The sequence below is a fragment of the Somniosus microcephalus genome, chromosome 6 (assembly GCF_052327205.1).
Source record: "Somniosus microcephalus isolate GS21.2 chromosome 6, FLI_Smic_1.0, whole genome shotgun sequence".
NCBI lineage: Eukaryota > Metazoa > Chordata > Chondrichthyes > Squaliformes > Somniosidae > Somniosus > Somniosus microcephalus.
In genome coordinates, this window is record NC_140992.1 from 187,721,824 (window position 1) to 187,743,727 (window position 21,904).

The 21,904-nt window shown below is 48.6% G+C and overlaps 1 protein-coding gene across 1 annotated transcript in view; it reads left to right on the forward strand.

The window, feature by feature from the left end:
• LOC147116245 (microtubule-associated tyrosine carboxypeptidase 1-like) overlaps nt 1-4,530 on the forward strand; it is a 118,687-nt gene extending 114,157 nt beyond the window's left edge. The window contains exon 7 of the mRNA XM_085991030.1: nt 1,058-4,530. Within this exon, the coding sequence (XP_085847156.1) occupies nt 1,058-1,222 (165 nt within the window). The 3' untranslated portion in view covers nt 1,223-4,530. The remainder of the gene's footprint in view (nt 1-1,057) is intronic.
• The last annotated feature ends 17,374 nt before the right edge of the window (nt 4,531-21,904 follow it).

Genomic DNA, 21,904 nt, shown 5'->3' on the forward strand with positions numbered 1-21,904 from the left:
CGGAACACCACTAGTTACTGACTGCCAGTCTGAGAATGAACCATTTGTCCCAACTCTCTGCTTTCTGTTAGATAGCCAATCCTCCACCCATGCCAGAATATTACCCCCAATCCCGTGATTTTTTATCTTGAGCAATAATCTTTTGTGTGGCACCTTGTCAAATGCCTTTTGGAAGTCTAAATGCATTCTCTTGAAGCATTCCGCCCTTGACGATTGCCCAATATTCACTCTATTGTGCAACGTTGCATAGTGTGTGGGATCACCGTGGAATGAAGACACAGGACCAGCTCCGCCCCCCTCCATCTCGCATGTGCTGCACTATGCAGAGGAGGCAGCTGATTCCCACAGGTGGGGAGGGATATCAGAGGGAGAGCTCTCACTGGGCCTCTATTTGGCCTCTCCTGGTGGATGTCTAAAAGGCTGAACTTGCAGGAAGCAGTCGGCTTATTTGCCATCTCGAGGACGAGAGGTGAGTGATCCATTGAGTAGCGTTCCCTCTACCCCTCCCCAATAGTGTGCCCACCTCAGGAGACTAGCCCCTCCTACATCTGTGTGCTAGCATCTACTTCTCCTAACACCCGCCCTGTGGCCTCTCTGAATGAGCAATTGACAATTAGTGCTAAGTTTGGGGCACTTTTCCCCCTAAAGTTGTATTAATTTTCACCTTGAGTCATTTATTCTAGAGCTTGTCACACTTCGGGTACAGTAGGTGGCGGAATAGTTAGACACTGGGCTTTTACTTCTGGGAACTGGGTTCAAATCTCACCAAGATAAATGGGAGAAGTTTTGTCCCATTGTTAACGACTTTCCTGTCAACACTCCTTCCATTTTCTGTCCCTGATTTCTTTCACCCTTCAGCTGTCTAGGCCCAACGCTCTTGAATTTGCTCCCTAAACCTCTCCGCCTCTCTCTCCTAATATCTCCTTATGTGGTTTGGTGTCAGATATTACCTGATAACAACGCTGTATGAATGCCAGTTGTTATCTTGCTATCTACTTTATCTGTCTCTCTGGTGATTCAATAATATTTCCCCCCGACCCTCCCCACCATGTTCCAGGTCTCATTCGAAGATGTGGAACAGCTGAAGAAATGCGCCATTCTGCAGAACACGCGCATCCCGCACTTCATGCGAGATCAGGCCCGCTACCTGGAGCAGCTGCACCACATCACCGCGGTCAATGGGCTGACAGATGAAGAGCTGCTGAGGCTTATCCCCAAGTAGATTGTGCCAGAGCTAGAGGTGTCCAGCTGGAGGAGGGGGCCCGCTCGATATCTTTCCGTCCAGCTTCTTTTTTAAATGCACTACTTCACTGCAGCGCGCGCACACGCACACACACGCACACACGCGCACACACACGACACTAACCCAAAGGCACAGTGGCCTTAAATTTTTGTGACGATGCATTTGAGCATCGACGGATGTTTGTATAAAAAAAAAAATTGGGGGAATTGTTTCTATTGAAGCTAAAGCCTGGAGCTGCAGCTTCGCTCTCTGACCTCTGTCCAGTCTGCCATGCATTTCCTATTTAAACTTTTATTTATTGTTTGCAAAGGTGCTGCTTTTTAAAAAATATTTTAACTTCTTGCTGGAAAGGGGGGAAAAAAAAGAAAAAGTGAAAAGAAAACAATACAGACACATTTCCGTCAGTGTTGCCGATGTGCATTTTATCTGTGATCGCAACAGTTAAACGCACATAGGCCGGGAAGAGGCACGGTGCTGGTACAGGCCCCGTTTCTGCCAGAGACACTGCATCTTTAAGTCAGTTCCATACTTGTGTTTTGAAAACACTTCAGGCTCAAATGAAAGTTAAAAATTTTCACAGAAGATGCTGGAAATACTCAGCAGGTCAGGCAGCATCTGTGGAGAGAGGAACAGAGTTAACGTTTCAGGTCGATGACCTTCTGATCAAAACTGGAAGATGTTAGAGATTTAACAGCTTTTCAGCAAATACAGAACCAGGGAAAAGGGGGACAGGGAATGAACATAAAGGGAAGGTCTGTGATAGGGTGGAGGGCAGGAGTGATTAAATGGCAAAATGGATGCTGGTGCAAGGCAAAAAGGGGTAATAATGGGACAAGTAAAGAAACAAAAGATGGGTCCAGAGGCGGTGGGAATAGTTACAGCAGAATAGGGGGTGGGGAGAAATGGAAAGTCTGGCAAAGAGGAGAAGGCTTCTGTAACCCAGAAATGTAACGGAAGAAAGGCAGGTCGACCCCAGGGGTGTAGTCCACCCTGCCGGCCGTGTACCAATAGGGGATCCTATCAAGTTAACTCGGGTTGCCGAATTTTGATATATATTACTGGCCTGGATGTGGGTATACAGGGCATAATTTCAAAGTCTGCAGATGACATGAAACTCAGAAATGTACCGAACAATGAGGAGAATAGTAACAAACTTCAGGAGGACATAGACAGACTGGTAAAATGGGCAGACACATGGCAGATGAAATTTAACGCAGAGAAGTGTGAAGTGATACATTTTGTTAGGAAGAATGAAGAGAGGCAATATGAACTAAATGGTACAATTTTAAAGGTGGTGCAGGAACAGAGAGACCTGGGGGTGTATGTACACAAACCTTTGAAGGTGGCAGGACAAGTTGAGAGGGCTGTTAAAAAAGGATATTATTAATAGAGGAATAGAGTACAAAAGCAAGGAAGTTATGCTAAACCTTTATAAAACACTGGTTAGACCTCAACTGGAGTACTGTATTGTGTTCAATTCTGGACACCACAATTTACGATGGATGTCAAAGCCTTAGAGAGGGTGCAGAAGAGATTAGATGCAGACTAGAACGGTACCAGGGATGAGGGATTTCAGTTATGTGGAGAGACTGGAGAAGCTGGGGTTGTTCTCCTTGGAGCAGAGAAGGTTAAGAGGAGATTCGATAGAGGTGTTCAAAATCATGAAGAGTTTTGATAGAGTAAATAAGGAGAAACTGGTTCCAGTGGCAGATCGGTCAGTAATCAGAGGACACAGATTTAAGGTGATTGGCAAAAGAACCAGAGGCGACATGAGGAAATGTTGAGTTGTGATCTGGAATGCACTGCCTAAAGGGTGGTGGAAGCAGATTCAATAGTAACATTCAAAAGTAAATTGGACAAATACTCGCCGGGAAAAAATTTACAGGGTTATGGGGAAAGAGCCGGGGTGTGGGATTAATTCGATAGCTGTTCCAAAGATCCATCACAGGCACAATGGGCTGAATGTCTTCCTTCTGTGCTGGATCATTCTATTTGGCAAGTTCAAAACTGGGGCAGGGCAGGGTTAGGATCCTAGTCGGACTTCTGATGATTGTTGCTGAAAATGAACTGAAGACATTTGTAACCTTTGTAATGAAGGCCTCTACATCATAACACACAGAAGTAACTGGGGATAAAAATTACTCATTGTTTTAAAGTTCAGATCTCTGAGCCCAGTTTTAATTAAACAGTTTTGGATGTACTGCTCAGAGTGTTGAGTCCAGAACTGGATGGGTGGCAATTCCAAAAGTCACTGTGCTCACCAGCATTGAACCGAAACCTCCGGAGCACCCCCTTTACCGGGGGTGATCATGGTAGAGGTTTTGGGTGGGGATAATATGGGTCTCTAGGGATGTTCATGCATAGATCTCCGCCATTTGTTCCACATCTCCTGGTTTTTCTCCCTGAAAACGAGGGGCGGCATTTGCCTTGCGGCCGTCCCGTGTAACAGGTTCAGTTCAGGGACTGGATCTGCTTGGGGTGGCCTCTGCCTGTGGAACTGTGCGGCCCTAACACGGACCCTGACCGAGCCAACAACGTGAGGATCCATACAGACCAGCCGCGTGTTCGGCCGAGAGCTCAACCTCTCCGGACTGATCAGTGACCGCCATCCCGTTGCGTGGGACTGGATGCGCTCAGGGCCTTCGTCCAATTGCACGGCCCTAACGCTGTCCCTGCTCAAAATGGACGTTAGATGACCTGCCGTTGCCTTGCGATTGGTTCTGACGCCTCCTAAAGGGGGAGGGCAACGTGACCACTTTAAAGACTGGGGTTGGCAGAGGATCGGCAACCCTGCAGGGCTAGTCCTGCATTCTCCAAGAATTGAAGATTAATCTCCAAGGCACTGGTGCGAGCAACCTTGGGAGAACAATCACAGGGGCATTAAAAGAATTGTGTGGTGATTTTTTTTTTCATTTCCTCTGAACACTTTCATATATTAGAATATAGAAGTATTGGAGATTGGGGGAAATAAAATCTGTTTGACCGGGCGGGGCGGTTGGAGGTGGGAGGTCATGTGATGAAACCCCAGGAATACGTCCAACCAGAGTTGGCAACGCTGGGCTCACAGCAGGCAACAAAACCCCACACCCTGACGAGGCATTTCCCGAGAGCTGGATCGCAAGGACCTGCTGAATACGGTGGGAGAGCAGATTTTTAGGTCACAATAAAGGAATATTCTAGAAGTTTCAATGTCAACTTTAACTACAACATTGAAATGACTGAAATTTTTTAGATGGTGTGTGGGGTTCTGTATCATGCAGAGTTCAATAAACTTGAATTGACTGAGAGCCCCGATGACACGTCACTTTATTCATGACATCATAACAAAATACCAGATGTAGCCCCAAAGGTCAAAGGTTGAATATTGATTTTACCTTAAAAAATATAAATAAATATGCAGGTATTAAAAACAAAACACAATTGTTATATATTTTTAATTATAAGTATTAAATACAGGAAACTTTTGGGACTCAGTACTCCAGTAAAATAGTGCACTGCCCTTTCACCCTGGGGTCCTGGGTTTGAATGCAGCCCATGTTGATGGGATGAAGGTTTACTTTCTCTGAAATTAGTTTGGAGCAGCCTCCGCCCAGTGAGCGTGAGTCAGTGGCGCTAAACTGCCCATAATTTCCAGCCCACTCTCAGAACGGGCCACAGGGATAATCAGTGTGGGAAATAGCACACTGCTGCAGTAGGGGCCGCTGTACTGAGGTTAGGGTTCAGGACTGTAGCTGGGGGAGATGAGGCTTTATTTGACATCTAAGCCCTGTGGCCTGTACCTCACCTGTGTGTGCTTCATGCCAATACCTTGATGAGCACAAAATAATTTTTTTAATTTATTTTTAATTCCCATTCTAAAAGAGTAAATTTAGAGTCCAGGTTACTGCTGTGATTCTTCAGGTCTTGTTTTGTAAATATGGCAGCTTACTATCACCCATCCCTGACAGAGCAGAGAGGATACAGAATGCAGTCAGTCATCTCGAATATTCTCCAAGATTCGTGCCACAGCCGAACTTCCTTTCACCTTTGACCCTCAGAGGCTGGGCTCCCGGTTATGTTTTCAGTTCCTGGAGATGAAAAATGTGCGAAACGCAAAGTTGCCAACACGGGTGATTCTCAAAGGGAATCCTGACACAGCGGCCGAGCAGGAGACTAGAGCTAGCCAGGGAAGGTTCTGCTTTGGTGCTCCCTCAAGATTCCCAGCTGGCTGTAACAGATCCCATGACATTATTCGAAGAAGAGCAGGGGAATTCTCCCAGGTGTCCTGGCCAACATTTATCCCTCAGCGGACATCACTAAAAACAAATGATCTGGTCACTCATCACATTGCTGCTTGTGGGACTTTGCTGTGTGCAAATTGGCTGTCACGTTTCCCAACATTACAACAGTTTAAAGGTACTTTGTTGGCTGTAAAGTACTTTGGGATGTCCCAAGGACATGAAAGGTCCTATATAAGTGCAAGTTCTTTCTTTGTATTATTTCTCCCATCCTTTTATGTTCTTTTGAGCACACCAAGTACTGAGGGAGTGCTGCACTCTCAGAGGTGCTATATTTCGGATGAGACGTTAAACCAAGAACCCATCTGCTCTCTCAGGTGGATGTAAAACATCCCACGGCACTATTTCAAAGAAGAGCAGGGGAGTTCTGAGAGGAGACCTGTTTCAGGTCTTTAAAAAACAGGCTGAGATGAAGTCAATATAAGCAGAAAATGCTTGAAATACTCAGCAGATCAGGCAGCATCTGTGGAGAGAGAAAAAGAGCTAATGTTTCAGGTCAGTGACCTTTCATTAGAACTGGAAAAGGTTAGAGATGTAACAGATTTTAAGCAAGTACAGAGGCAGGGAATGGGGGAGGGGCATTGGGGAGAAAAGAACAAAAGGGAAGGTGTGTGATAGGGTGGAATGCAGGAGAGATTAAATGACAAAAGGGATGATGGTGCAAGGGGTAGTAATGGGAAAAGTAAAAAAGCAAAAGATAGGTCCACAGGAGGTGTAAATTACAACAGCAGAATCATTATTAGCACCTGTTTGAAAAAATGGGAGCAGTGGTTATGATCTGAAATTGTTGAACTTGATGTTGAGTCCGGAAGGTTGTGAAGCGCCTAATCAAAAGATGAGGGGGGAGAAATTCGGTTGGTTGCGCCACCCATTAGCACCTAAAGAGGCCGAGAAGTGGGGCGCTAACCAACTAGTGTAGTGTCCGTGTGTAGATAAAGACATTGAAGACAGGAGTTGGTTCATAGGTATTTACTAAGCAAGTCTGGGGGGGGGGGTTCTAAAGGATATACACAATACACAGGCTTATATAGCCCAAGTGGCAATTACCGGCATTACGCACACCTGGGGCTCTTAAAGGCACATACACCACAATTCCTCCCCTTCTAGCTAACTAGTACATCATATTTTAAGTAATTATTAATTACATGTTATATGCAAAATAATATACATTGCTGTATTAATTAATTATAAGTTAGTCTCTCAGGAGGCTTCCTGACTCGGTCCGGATAACGCCTCGGGGGTGTAGTAGTTTCTGGTGGTGTAGTAGGTTCTTCTGGCAAGGCTGATTCGGCTTGAAGGCCAGTGTCGGGTTCATCGGGTTCCAGTATCACCGGATCGGAGGTAGATATGGGTATCTCTACTTCATCGTTAGATGTATAGCGTGGTGGTGTAGGTTGTCCCTTTTCGGATGACTTGATGATTTGGTCAGCATGGCGCCTTATTATGCTTTCTCCGATGTCCAGGGTATACATCAGTGGTCCTAGTCGTGTGCAGATAGTTCCAGGCTGCCATTTCTCGGTACGGTAGTCCCGGGCCAAAACCGGTTGGCCTATCTGGAAGGCCCTAGTTGGCCTTTCATTCATGCCCTGAAACTGCCGGTTCTCCACGTCCCTTCGGATGTTGGGCTTGACCAAATCCAGCCGGCATCTTAGGTTTCTATTGTAGAACATCATGGCGGGAGTTTGGTTTGTAACCATATGTGTTGCATTCCTATATGCAAATAAGAAGTTATCCACCTTGTGCTGAAGTTTTATGTCTTCATTACCCATGGCCTTTATGGCCTTCTTAAAGGTCTGGACAAACCTTTCAGCCAATCCATTGGTGGCGGGATGGTATGGGGCGGAGGTGTAGTGCTTTACCCCATTGTTCTTTAAGAACTTTCTGAATTCTTCGGACACAAATTGCGGTCCATTATCAGAACATATCTGTTCCGGCAGCCCATTCCTGGCAAATATGGTCCTTAATACTGTGATGGTTTTTTCCGTGGTGGTGGAGGACATCTTTATTACCTCCGGCCACTTGGAGTGTGCATCAACTGCGATTAAGAACATTGAGTCCATAAATGGACCAGCAAAGTCGATGTGCACCCTTTGCCAGGGAGATGAGGGCCACTCCCATGGATGTAGAGGGGCCTGTGGCGGAGCATTTTGGACCTTCTGGCATCCTAGGCAGCTCTTGGTCATGTCTTCGATGTCTCCATCGATACCTGGCCACCATACAAACGCCCTAGCTAGGTTCTTCATTTTCACTCCACCCAGATGCCCCTCGTGAAGCTCCTTTAGTACTTTATCCTGGAGTTTGGGTGGAATCACCACTCTGGATCCACACATCAAGGTTCCTCGGCACACTGACAGCTGTTCTCTTCTTTGCGAGAATGCGGGCAACAGTGGTTCGCCATGTGCTGGCCATCCCTTCATTGTTAAATCGTAGACCCGTGAGAGAGTAGGGTCATTTCTGGTCTCCCTTTCAATGGCAGAATTTGTCACCGGTAGACATTCCACTATGGTAGAGTGGAATATCTCTACTGGGTCTACTGTAGGTGCCTCTTCTATTGTTGGCAACGGCAGGCGCGATAAACCGTCAGCATTCCCATGCTGTTTTGACCCTTTGTATTCAATGTTGTATTGGTGTGCCCCTAGAAAAAGGGACCACCTCTGTAGTCTTTGTGCCGTCATAATGGGGACACCTTTCTTAGGGTTGAATATGGAGATGAGGGGTTGATGGTCAGTCAGCAAGGTAAATTTTTGTCCGTGTAGGTAATGGTTGAATTTCTTCACTCCCCATACCAGGCTGAGTGCTTCCCTGTCTATCTGGGAATAGTTACGCTCAGCTGAGTTCAATGAGCGTGACGCAAAAGCTATCGGCCGTTCCGAGCCATCAGGGAATCTATGGGACAATACCGCTCCTATGCCGTAAGGGGATGCATCGCACGCCAGTCTGATTGGTAGTGATGGGTTGTAATGAGCCAAAACTTTCTCGGATGTGATTAAGTCTTTACATTTATGGAAGGCACGTTTACAGTCTTCGTTCCATTTCCAAATCACTCCTGTGCATAGAAGATCATTAAGAGGGTGTAGAATAGTTGATAAGTTCGGTAAAAATTTATGATAGTAATTTATTAATCCCAGGAATGACCTCAATTGTGAAACATTTTCAGGTGCTGGGGCTTTTATAACTGCTTCAATTTTTTCAGGTGACTTATGCAACCCTTCCTTATTAATTATGTGGCCACAATATGATATCTGATTTTGGAAAAATTCGCACTTGGGGTGATTTGCTCGTAGGCCCCGTTCTCTCAGCCTAGTGAGCACCTGCTCCAAATTGGCAAGGTGCTCGTTGTCGTTTTCTCCTGTTATAAGGATGTCGTCTAGGTAACACTGAGTCCCCGGAATCCCTTGCAGGACTTGCTCCATAGCTCTTTGCCAGATAGCTGGAGCTGATGCTACTCCAAAAACCAGTCAATTGTACTGGTACAGGCCTTTGTGTGTGTTTATTGTGAGATACTTTTTAGAGGTCTCCTCAACCTCCATCTGTAGATATGCCTGTGCCAAGTCAATTTTTGTGAAACGTTTTCCTCCGGATAGTGAGGCGAAAATATCTTCTATCCTCGGAAGAGGATACTGTACCGTGTGAAGGACCGGGTTTACAGTCACCTTAAAGTCCCCACAGATGCGAATTTTTCTCTGTTCCTCAGAGTTATTTTTCAATGCTTTTTTCATGACTGGAACGATGGGTGTTGCCCATTCGCTCCAATCTATTTTGGATAATACGCCTGCCTTTTCCAAATTCTCCAACTCTGCCTCGACTGCCGGACGTATTGCGTATGGCACCGGTCTTGCCTTAAAAATTTTTGGAATTGCTGCATCTTCCACTTTTATTGAGGCGGTGATGCCTTTCAAGGTTCCTAGTTTCTCTTGAAACACTTCTTTGGCGTTGGCCAAGATGTCTTTTAATCATTCAGGTATGATGTCATCCTTGTTTTTTTCCTTACTGGTCACCGTCAGTGCCTGAATGGAGTGCCAGTCTAAACGTATCTTCCTTATCCATTCACGTCCCAACAACGGTGGACCACCATCTTGTAGAATGTATAAATACAACTTTTGTATTTCTTTGCTGTTGTATACCACAGGCACCTTTATTTTTCCTTTGGGGTATACTTTCTGCCCCGTATATGTTTTTAAGATAATGGATGTGTCTTTTAGAGGTATATGCGAAAATAGCCTCTCGTAATCTCGTCGATTTATTACGGTTAGAGCTGATCCTGTATCTAGCTCCATTTTAACTGGGGACCCTGCTATTATGAGGGTAACCCAAATGGTCTGGTAATCTTCATTGGCAATTACATTATGTAATTTGAGAGAGCTTAGTCTCTTGTTCCCAGAGTCGCTATCGCTCTTCTGGTCTTTGGAGCTACTGTCCATCATCATTTGTACCTTTCTGTGCTTTTCCTTATTGATTCTTTTCCCGTTAGTGGATTTTTTATTTTCAGATCGGCATACACGTGGAATGTGTCCCATCTTTCCGCATCGCCTGCATGCTTTTTCTTTGAACCAGCAATCCCTCTGGTCATGGTTGGATCTGCCGCAGCGATAACATCTCTTGAAACCCCGTGTCATTTCATGGGTGCCGAAGTCCTGTGGCCTTTGCTGTAACTTTGCCGCTCCTATTGCACTGAAAGCCTTGTCCAGTGTTAAATCTTTTCCAGAAGATACCTTTTTTTGTGTTTCTACACTTAGGGGATCGCAGATGAATTTGTCTTGCAGAGAATCTGCCAGTCCTGCCTTGAATTGGCAGTGTAGGGTATCAACAATCTCCTCAAAATTCTTGTCCATCGGTTCGGCTGGAGTGATTAAGTTGCGTAACAGCTTGTATGTTTCTGCGCCCATTAGATCCAGAAGCACTGAAGCTTTTTTTTCATCTTCTATTCCATTTGCGGTGCAAAACACCTCCACTCTTTCTACATATGTGGTCCAATTCTCTATCTTGTTATCAAAAACATCAATATTGCCAAAGTTAGGCTCTGTTTCGTTATCAAAAGTATCAATATTGCCAGACTTAGGCATTTCAAAAAAAAAAAATATGGCGCTTCCCGTGCTTTTTTTTTCTCTCTGTAGCAACGATATGGCGCTTCCTGCGCTTTCCGCCGCTGCTATCGATAACAACGCTGTTTTACTGTGGTTTCTGTTTATTCACTGTTGGAGACTCGTTCCCGATGGAGGTCTAAACGCTGACCTGCTTGCCGCGCCGGCCATCTCCCGAGTGCACCCTCCCAGTCCGTTATTGCTTGCCTCCGATTTCGCTGCCTGTCTCAGCTGTAGAGCCCGACGCTGGAGCCCCAGCCTGATGCCCAGGAAGGATTAGCGCAGTACCTGCCACCAGCTTGGCCAGCTGATGAAACCACAGTTTCTATAACTTCCTTGAGTCTTCTGGACGCTGGAGGAATCGATGTCCTTGAGGTGCTGCCGAATTGAAGGTAAGTCCGTTTCCACTTCGTCGCCACTGTAGTGTCCGTGTGTAGATAAAGACACTGAAGACAGGAGTTGGTTCATAGGTATTTACTAAGCAAGTCTGGGGGGGGGGGGTTCTAAAGGATATACACAATACACAGGCTTATATAGCCCAAGTGGCAATTACCAGCATTACGCACACCTGGGGCTCTTAAAGGCACATACACCACAATTAGCACCCGGCCGCAGCGAACTCTGCGCCTCTTCCCATATTGAGCGGACATTTAGCGCTGGCGCTAAATCTTAGCGCCCGCTCATGGGCGCAGGCAGATCATGACGTCATTTCAGTGTGCAACGCCTTTTGGGCGCCCCGGACCGGAAATTCAGTGGCGGCTGTTAGATCCGTGGTTTAGTGGATAAATAATTACACGGATGCTGTACATAACAAATAACAGGTCTTTACTGGAGGAGGGCAATCTCTAGACTGGAGTACAGAGGCATGCGCACAGCTTATATACTGGTGTGGTTACTGCCGGTACTACAGTATACAGGAGCTGTAAAAAGTAGTTCTGACTTAAAGCACATACACTACAATTCCTCCCTTTTTAGATTAATAATACCCCCTTAATATTCAAATAACAAATACATTTTTACATGTACATTCAATAACAAAAGTCCATTTATAGATTCAGTCTTTGGGGCGGCTTCCTGACCCTTTCGGGATAGCGCCTTTCCGGAGGTTCTTGTTCTTGGTGCAGAGGCGATTCTGACCCCCTTTCATCGGGTAGTTCATCGGGTTCCACTGCTACTGGGTCTGAAGTAGATACTACCGGTATGTCGGGTTCATCCCCAGGTACTCGAGACATGGGGTTGACGCATTCCTGTGATGCTAAGATCTGATCGACGTGGCGTCTCACAATGTTCTCCCGACATCCACTGTGTACATTAATGGCCCCTGCCTTGTACATATTGTTCCGGGTTGCCACTTCTCTGTTCGATAGTCCCGGGCCAAGACTGGTTGCCCTACATTGAAGCTCCTTGTCGGCTTCTCGTTGATGTGCTGGAATTGTTTGTCCTCAACATTTCTTCGCACATTTGGTCTGAGCAAGTCCAGACAAGATCTCAACCTTCGGTTAAAGAACATCATGGCCGGGGTCTGGTTGGTAACTGCATGTGTCGCGTTTCGGTAGGCTAATAAGAAATTGTCCATCTTATGCTGTAGTGGAATTTCCTCATCGCACATGGCCTTTATCGCCTTCTTAAAGGTTTGTACGAACCTCTCAGCCAATCCATTGGTGGCTGGATGATACGGGGCGGATGTGTAATGCCTTACCCCATTCCTTTTCATTAATTTTTGGAACTCATCGGACACAAACTTTGGTCCATTATCAGAGCAGATCTGCTCTGGCAACCCGTTTCTGGCAAATATGGTCCGTAGGACTGCAATCATTTTCTCTGTAGTGGTTGAAGACATCTTTATCACCTCAGGCCACTTTGAATGAGCATCCACTGCTATTAAGAACATTGAGTCCATGAATGGACCAGCAAAATCAATGTGCACCCGTTGCCATGGAGAGGAGGGCCACTCCCATGGGTGTAGAAGGGCATGTGGTGGTGCATTTTGGAGCTTCTGGCATCCTAAGCAGCTCTTAGTTAGGTCTTCGATTTGTTGATCGATTCCTGGCCACCACACATAAGCCCTAGCTAGGCTTTTCATTTTCTCTCCCCCCAGATGACCTTCATGTAGCTCATTTAGCACTCTCTCCCTTAACTTGGGTGGAATCACCACTCTGGATCCACACATCACTGTCCCCTGGCATACTGACAGCTGTTCTCTTCTGGATGAGAATGCTGGCAACAGTGAGTTGCCATGTGTTGGCCATCCCCTCACCGTCAATTCATATACCCGTGACAGCGTCGGATCATTGCGGGTCTCCTTCTCTATATCCGCGTTTGTTACTGGCAATCGTTCAATTATCGACGAATAAAATATCTCGATAGGGTCCACTGCTGGTGCTTCCTCCACAGTAGGCAGTAGCAGGCGCGATAGCCCATCAGCGTTCCCATGCTGTCTCGTGCCTTTATATTCTATTTCATATTGATTCGCCCCTAGAAACAGGGACCATCTTTGTAACCGCTGTGCAGTCATTACTGGCACGCCCTTCTTAGGATTAAAGATGGAGACAAGTGGTTGGTGGTCAGTCAGCAAGGTGAACTTCTGTCCACGCAGATAGTGGTTGAATTTTTTTACTCCCCATACTAGGCTGAGGGCCTCCCTGTCAATCTGGGCGTAGTTGCACTCGGCTGAGGTTAGTGACCAAGACGCAAAGGCTACTGGCCTCTCCAAACCGTCCGGGAATTTGTGCGACAGCACCGCTCCAATGCCGTAGGGTGATGCATCACATGCCAAACGAATTGGTAGTGCTGGGTTGAAATGGGCCAACACCTCTTTTGATGTGATCAATTCTTTACACTTCTGGAAAGCTCATCTACGTTCGTCTTCCCACTTCCATGGTACCCCTGTTTGCAGTAGGGTGTTCAGCGGGTGTAATACCGTAGACAAATTTGGTAAGAACTTGTGGTAATAGTTTACCAGCCCGAGGAACGACCTCAGTTGTGACACATTTTCCGGTGCTGGAGCCTTGACTACTGCCTCTATTTTGTCAGGGGACTTATGTAACCCCTCTTCATCGATGACTTGGCCGCAATACGAGATCTGTTTCTGGAAAAACTCGCACTTGTGGCGATTAGCTCGTAGCCCATATTCCTTTAATCTGGCGAGCACCTTCTCCAAGTTAGCGAGGTGATCACCGTCTTTTTCGCCCGTGACCAAGGTGTCGTCCAAATAACACTGGGTCCATGGAATCCCTTGCAGGACCTGATCCATCACCCTTTGCCAGATAGCCGGAGCCGAGGCTACTCCAAACACCAGCCGGTTGTATTGATAGAGACCTTTATGGGTGTTGATCGTAAGGTAATGTTTCGAAGCTTCTTCTACCTCCATTTGCAAGTACGCCTGGGCTAGATCAATTTTTGTGAAGCGTTTACCACCAGATAGCGAGGTGAAAATATCCTCAATTCGTGGAAGCGGATATTGCACCGTGTGAAGGACTGGGTTCACTGTCACCTTAAAATCCCCACAGATGCGGACCTTCTTTGGTTCCCCAGGCGTATTACTCAACGACCTCTTCATTACAGGAACGATGGGTGTAGCCCACTCGCTCCAGTCCACTTTGGACAGTGCTCCTGAATGTTCCAACCCTTCCAGCTCTGCTTCAACCGCTGGCCTGATCGCATAATGCACTGGTCTGGCCTTCAGAAACTTTGGGCTTGCATTATCCTCTATTTTAATTGTTGCTGTTATTCCTTTTAGTGTTCCTAGTCCCTCCTGGAACACTTCTTTTGCGTCAGTTAGCATTTTTGACAGTCGTCCAGGTGTGACGTCATCATCCTTTTTGGCCTCCACCTTCAGTGCCTGTATGGAATGCCAATCTAAATGTATCTTCCGGATCCATTCACATCCTAGCAGTGGTGGTCCTCCATTTGGCAATACATATATATCCATTTTAGGTATTTCCTGACCTTTATATGTCACTTTCACCCTTATTTTTCCTTTGGGGTAGACTTTTTGCCCCGTATACGTCTTCAAGACAATCTCTGTAGCTTTCAAGGGTATATGTGAAAATAGCCGCTTGTAGTCTCTTTGATTTATGACTGTTAGAGCTGACCCTGTGTCCAATTCCATTTCCACTTGGACTCTGTCTATCTTGAGTGTAACCCAGATAGTCTGGTGATCCTCCATTTTGGTTACATTATGTAGTTTCAGACAACCCAGCTCCTTGCTTCCGGAGTCTGTGTCACTTTTCTGTTTGTCTGAACCACTGTCCATCACCTGGTGTACCTTTTTGTACTTCTCCTGTGGAGATTTCTTACTGTTGGTTTTCTTCCCAGACCTGCAGACTCTTGCTATGTGTCCTGCTTTCCCACACTGTCTGCACACTTGGTCCTTGAACCAACAATCTTTCTGGTCATGTGTTGTTCTGCCGCAGCGATAGCACTTCCCTGTTCCATAGGTCATTTCATTGGTGCCATATTCTTGCGGTCTCCATTGTATCTCTGCAGCGCCCCTTGCGGCTGCTTTGTGTGATACTGCCATACTGAAAGCTTTGTCCAGCGTAAGGTCCTTTTCTGATAGAAGCCGTTTCTGGGTTCCTTCACTTTGTAGCCCACACACAAACTTGTCCCTTAATGTGTCTGCTAGTCCCGCTCCAAACTGCCAGTATTTCGATAGCTTGCGCTGTTCCGTTAGGTACTCAGTATTGCTTTCGTCTTTGTGTTGGTTCCTTTTATGGAACTTAAATCGTTCTGCTATCAGCAGCGGTGTGGGGTTTAAGTGGTCCTGTAGGATTTCTACTATGCTTTCAAAATTCTTGTTTACCGGCTTCTCTGGGGTTATTAGATTTCGCAGTAACCCATAAGTTTTTGCACCCATGGAATTTAACAGAACCAGTGCTTTATTAGCATCTGGCACTTCATTCACCCTGCAGTACACCTCAATACATTCCACATATGTCGCCCAATCTTCGACTTCATTGTCGAACGTAGAGATAATGCCGCTCTTCGGCATCCTTGGTTGTGCATTAACTATCACCAATGGCGCTTCCCCTTCTTCTCCGCTGGCACAAAATGGCGTCTCCCGCGCTTTCCTTCCTTCCCGCGCTCGCCCATCTTCTCCGCTGTGGCTTCGCAAAATGGCGTCTCCCGCGCTCTTCCTTCTTCTCCGCGGCTCAATGGCGCCTCCCGCGCTCTCCCTGCTTCTCCGCGGCTCAATGGCGTCTCCCCTTGCTTCACCCCACGGACCCTGATCAGCCCGTGATCCCTGGCTGTGCTCTGCGCGTTCTTCTCTTGATATTTGTCGACGCCGCTCAGTCTAGAACCCGGCTGTTTCTTACCCTCTCTCCGGTTTTTGCAGTATTTTTACTCGACGCCACTCGGTGATCAACCCCCGGCTGCGCCCTGCTCTCTTCACCCTTTTTCTTACCCCGTCGACGCTGCCCGGCTCTCTCTCTCTGCCGTCGGTCGGCTCCAGCCGCCGCAGCTCGGGAAGAGTGTGCTCTGGAACTGTCGTCGGTCTCTTACTGCTCGTTGTGGCTGGGGAACCAAGCCCGGCTCTCCACAGCCTCCCCAGTGAAGTTGGATCTCTGCCTGACTGCTGGGCGGTTGCTCGCGGTCGACGCCCGTGTTCCTGGACTCGACTATTTTTTTTTGTTTTTTTTTGTTTAATGTTGCAGGTAGATTCGCATCAACACTCGTCGCCGCTGTTAGATCTGTGGTTTAGTGGATAAATAATTACACGGATGCTGTACATAATAAATAACAGGTCTTTACTGGAGGAGGGCAATCTCTAGACTGGAGTACAGAGGCATGCGCACAGCTTATATACCGGTGTGGTTACTGCCGATACTACAGTATACAGGAGCTGTAAAAAGTAGTTCTGACTTAAAGCACATACACTACAGCGCCCCCCTCTGTTCCGCCTGGCGCTAATAAGGACAGCTTACCTGGAACGTTCCCCAGTTGCTGTCGGGCTGGGGGGGCGTTCTTTAAAGGGGACTGCTGTGGTATAAAAGCGGCAGCCATTTTTGGAGCACAACTTCTTCGAGAGTTACAGAGAGTTGCTGAGCTGCACACTGAGAGCCATTTCACCACTGAGCCAGCGCTGGCAGAAGAACTTCAGCCTTCTGACCATCACCTTGCTGTTGGTGAGCATTTCAAACGGGGAAACTTTCTGTGCGCACTTATTATGGGGGCTGCTTTGGAGGGGAACGTCCTGCTGCTGAATCATCTGGAAAGGGCACAGAGACACAGGGAGAGAGGGGCAGGCATGGCCAGACGGAGGAGGGCCAACAGACGTCACCACACCAGACCTTACGCTGCCAGGGTTTTCCGACAGCAGTTTTCCTACATGAACATGTCGGAGGAGCCGTGTATCAGAAGGCTGCGCTTTAGAAAGGAGGTGGTGACTGAGCTGTGCCACCTGCTTCAGCCAGATCTTCAGCCTCAGATAAGGTGCAGGACATCTCTGTCGGTGGCTGTGGAGATGACTGTTGCCCTAAACTTCTACGCAAGCAGCTCCTTTCAGGCCGCAACTGGGGACATAGCCAACATCTCGCAGTTTGCGGTGCATTGCTGCATCTGTCAAGTGAATGATGCCCTGTTTAGAAGGAGGCGGCAGTACATCTCCTTCCCAATGACCCCGGACAAGCAGCAGGAGCGCGCAGAGGGCTTCGCAGCAATAGCGGACTTCCCCATGGCGCAGGGTGCCATTGACTGCACGCACGTGGCTTTGCGGGCGCCTGTATTGAATCCGGAGGAGTTCCGCAACCGCAAGGGGTCCCATTCCTTGAATGTCCAGCTGGTCTGTGACCACCGACAGCTGATCCTCGCAGTGAATGCGCAGTTCTCAGGCAGCAGCCACGATGCCTTCATCCTGCGCCAGACTTCTGTTGCAGACCTTTTCGAGGCCCTGGCCCACCCAGGAGGCTGGCTTCTCGGGGACAAGGGCTCTGTGCCCATGGCTGATGACCCCGCTCCGTTCGCTCAGCACCCCTGCTGAAGAATGCTACAATGCGAGCCACCAGGCGACGAGGAACATTGTGCAGCACAAAATCGCCATGCTGAAGCAGTGGTTCCGCTGTCTGGACCATTCCGGAGGAGCCCTGCAGTACTCGCCTGAGCGAGTCTCCCACTTCGTGGTTGTATGTTGCATGCTGCATAACCTCGCTATCCTACAAACCCAGCCAATGCCATCAGACATTGAAGCACCAGCAGAGGAGGAGGAGGAGGAGGACCAAGATGGGAGGGAGGCACAAATTGGAAGGGCCGTCCGTCAGAGGCTGATCAGAAGTCGCTTCTAGGCCCCTCTCACGGAATGCTTGCTGCCATTCCAAGAACAGGAATGGAACCGTTCTGATACCCCAAAGCCTGTGAAGGGCAAAATGCATGTAAATAGCAGACATGGCCATTGTAAATAAAGAAAGTTGTTTATTGTACAAAATGTGCTTCCTTCCAACAAGACAAAGCAATGGCAACAGAAAGCAAAACTAACACACTGACACATAACTGCCTCGCACACCTGGGAGACTGTCCAAAACATAACTAACATTCAGACCAGCATCCTCGGCCTTGATTTCTACAAATAAGACGTTTCAGCAGCACCTTCTACTCTTTCCCCTTTGATGGTGATCTGCTTCTCTTGCGAGATTGGCCCCTTCCCTCCCTGCAGCTCCTCCGTAATGGGACCCCAGTGGCTGGAGCAAGGCTGGGGGCGGCCTGCTGACTGTCTGAAAGCACAGATGCCCCTGAGGGACGGCCTGGACAACCTCTGGGTCTGGAGGGCCCGGCTGCTGACTGCTCCAACTGTGCATGGGTGGAAGCAGTCTGTCCTGCAGGTGGTGGCAGCTGCAGTGGAGAAGTGCCAGTGGTGGCATCAGGAATGCTGTCATCCTGAGAGTGGATAGCAGCTCCCTGGTCAGCCGACACACTGGCACTCTGACGGGGCAGCACCGCAGCATGCGCAGCAATCGGATGGTCCACAGATTGCTGGCCTGCTGTGGTGCTGCAAGGGCCCCGGGTAATCCTGCCTGATCCAGCGAGGGTGGCAGCAGTCAGTGGTCGCGTGGCCTCAATCTGCGTCTGCATGAGACCAGCGAGTGACTGTGTGGCAGCACTTAGCAGTTGCGTGGCAGGTGCCAGTGCTTCGGTGAAGCCCTAGACAGTCCTTTCCAGTGCTGTCCCGAAGCCCTGGACAGTCCTTTCCAGTGCTGCCCGAAGCCCTGGACAGTCCTTTCCAGTGCTGTCCCGAAGCCCTGGACAGTCCTTTCCAGTGCTGCCCGAAGCCCTGGACAGTCCTTTCCATTGCTGCCCGAAGCCCTGGACAGTCCTTTCCAGTGCTGTCCCGAAGTCCTGCGCACTCCTTGCCTGTGCTGCGCCGAAGTCTTGGACACTCCTTGCCAGTGTCTCAATGGATTCAGGCATCCTTGCCACTGCAGCCATGAGCTCAGTGTGCCTCAGCCCAGCCTGGGCGCTCATTTCTGCGAGGGCACGCACCTCTTCTGCGCTCTGTGCAGCAGCACTTGCGGCCTGACTCACCCTCCGGGGAGCCGGCCCCCGAGCTTCCCTACCCCCCTTGCATTGCTGCAGGCCACTGGTTCCTGGAGTTGGTTCCTCCTCAGAGCATTCCCCCCCGCTCCCCTCCAGGGAAGTAGTCTCCCCAGTCTGCAGATGGGCTGGCTCGCCGGAGGGTGGTAGGGATGGTCCGGATTCCTCCTGCTCGTCGCCTCCAGAGTCAGTGGCAGTGGCAGCTTGAGGGCCCGGCTCCTGAGCTGGTGATGCAGCATCTGAAAGCAGGGAGGTTGAAGAGTGGCTTTAGTGAAAGGACAGGGTGGCAGCAAGGGATGCATGAGTGCTGCAATGCACTGACTTGGGTCCAAAGTGAAAAAGCTTGCTGGTGGGGGGAACAAGTGGAAGGAGAGAGTTCAAAAAGGTGATGACCTTACCATCGCTGTGCACAATGGGGTCGACAGCTCCAGAGGTGACAGGACCACTCATCCGGCTTCCAACAATCTGGTGGACTCACTCCTCGAGGTCTGTGAGGGTCTGCAGGTGAGGCCGGCCTCCTCCAGTACGAAGCTGCTCCCTACGGTTCCTGGCCAGCTTGGCCTGCAGGAGAAAGGACGGGAAGTGATGAAACATGCTGCCCTGAGCTGACATTACATGCCCCCCATGGTAGAATAGCCCTTACATTATGCACTGAGCTGAATGTGCGTGTGTGTTTCCAGAAAGGGCCATGGGTGCTGGCTGGCAGATGGCCATTGGGGCTTCGCGCACCCTCTGGCTATAAAGTCAGGTGCAGATGGAAGGATGAAGATGATTGTGAAAAAGGCACTCACCCTAATGACCCGAGTGAGGTTGTTGAACTTCTTCCTGCATTGCACAGGAGTCCTGGGCACCATTCTGCTGGAGGTGACTCTTTGGTAAGCATCCCTCCAAGCTCTGTGGTATTCGCTCTGATGAGGCCTCCTGCCATTCTCGGGGTACAGCACAGCTCGCCAGCGCTCCACTGCGCCAACCAGAGCATCCAATGCCCCATCGCTAAAGCGCTCCGCTCTCTGCCTGACCCTCTCCATGTCTTGGAAGTTTTGAACGCCACAGGTAGGTCACCGCTGATTTTGAGGCCTACAAGGCGCAGAGTGTGGCTGCTGATGTTAATTGACCCACCCCTTTAAGAGCTGGCCGGCGCCAGCGTGTCTCGGGGAAATCGATTATTGACAGCACCTGCACTGCGCCCGGCCACCGAGAAATTGAGTAGCGCCGTCGGGTTAGCACCTTACGAGCACCGTGCACTGCCTGATTTAGTGCTGCAATCACCTTCAGGGGCGCTGCAACCCAATATCGCTCGAGGTGGCGATAAAAATTGCGCCTGGCGCGAAACTTTGCGTACCGCCAATACTAGCGCCCCAAACGGGGCGATACCGAATTTCTCCCCCGAGGTGCTGTTCCTTGAGCATCCGTTGAGCTTCATTGGAACAGTGTAGGAGGCCGAGGACAGAGTGGGGTGGAGAATTAAAATGACAGGCGACCAGAAGCTCAGAGTCACACTTGCGGACTGAATGGAGGTGTTCAGCAAAGTGAACACCCAATCTGCATCTGGTCTCCCCAATGTAGAGGAGACCATATTGTGAGCAGCAAATACAGTATACTAATTTGCAAGAAGTACACCTGGAAGGAGTGTTTGGAGCCCTGGACTTTGAGAAGGGGGGAGGTGAAAGGGCAGGTGTTGAATCTCCTGAGCTTGCATGGCAAGGTGCCGTGGGAAGGGGAGCGGGTATTGGGGGTGATGAGTAGTGGACAAGGTTTTTGCGGAGGGTCCCTTCAGAGTGCTGCATGTGGAGGGGAGGGGAAGATGTGTTTGGTGGTAGCATCATGGTGGCGGTGGATGATCCGTTGATTCTGGAGGCTGGTGGGGTGGAAGGTGAGGACAAGGGGAACCCTATTGTGGTTCTGTGAGGGAGGGGAAGGGGTGAGGGCAGAAGTGTGGGAATTGGGACGGACATGGTCGAGGGCCCTGTCAACTATAGTGGAGGTGAATTCTCGGTTGATGAAAAAGGAAGACATTTCGGAAGCATTGGTGTGGAAGTTGGCACACAAAATAAGCAGGCTGTTTATTGACTTGGGCCAGGAATGGAGAAGTAGAGACTGAGCTTTCAACACTGACAAGCCTCGAGGGAGACAAGAGACTATATGAAGCTTCTTTCCTTTGACAAGAGAAGTGAATAGGTGGGTCTGGCTCCCAGCAGAAAAGGTTGGGGCTGAAAAAGGAGTTGGATAAATAGCTTGTTGGAATGGAGTTGTTGGTTATAGGCATGGGTATGGACAGCGATGTGTGAAATACTCCTCATAGGACACAATGTTCTGCAGCAGTGGTATCCGTGGAGGATAGCAGTCCAAAGTTCAACATTGGAGATACGAAGATGATTAAATACTCTGGAGTTTTGCTGTTCTCTATTTATACTGAGTTTTCCCTTCGGACAGCAGTGTGAGGCATGCAGTCCATGGGCCGAATCCAACCCACGAGCTTTTTTAACCCAGGTCGGTCAATACGTTTAGTATTGACATCAGGAACTTGTGCGCAAGGTTGATTTAGCTTTGTGGCCCACTTAAGGTTGCCAATTCTGGTTGAACGCTTTCCTGGAAGTTTCATCACATGATCTCCCATCTACAAACCACTCCGCCCATCTCCAATATTTTGATAACTGACGAAATGTTAAAAAGAAAATTTAAAAAGCACTCAATCTTTTTTTAACACCCCTATGATTTTTCTCCGGGTTTGTTCGCAGCAGTGTCCAGGAGATCAGTCTTTAATTCCTGGAGACTTC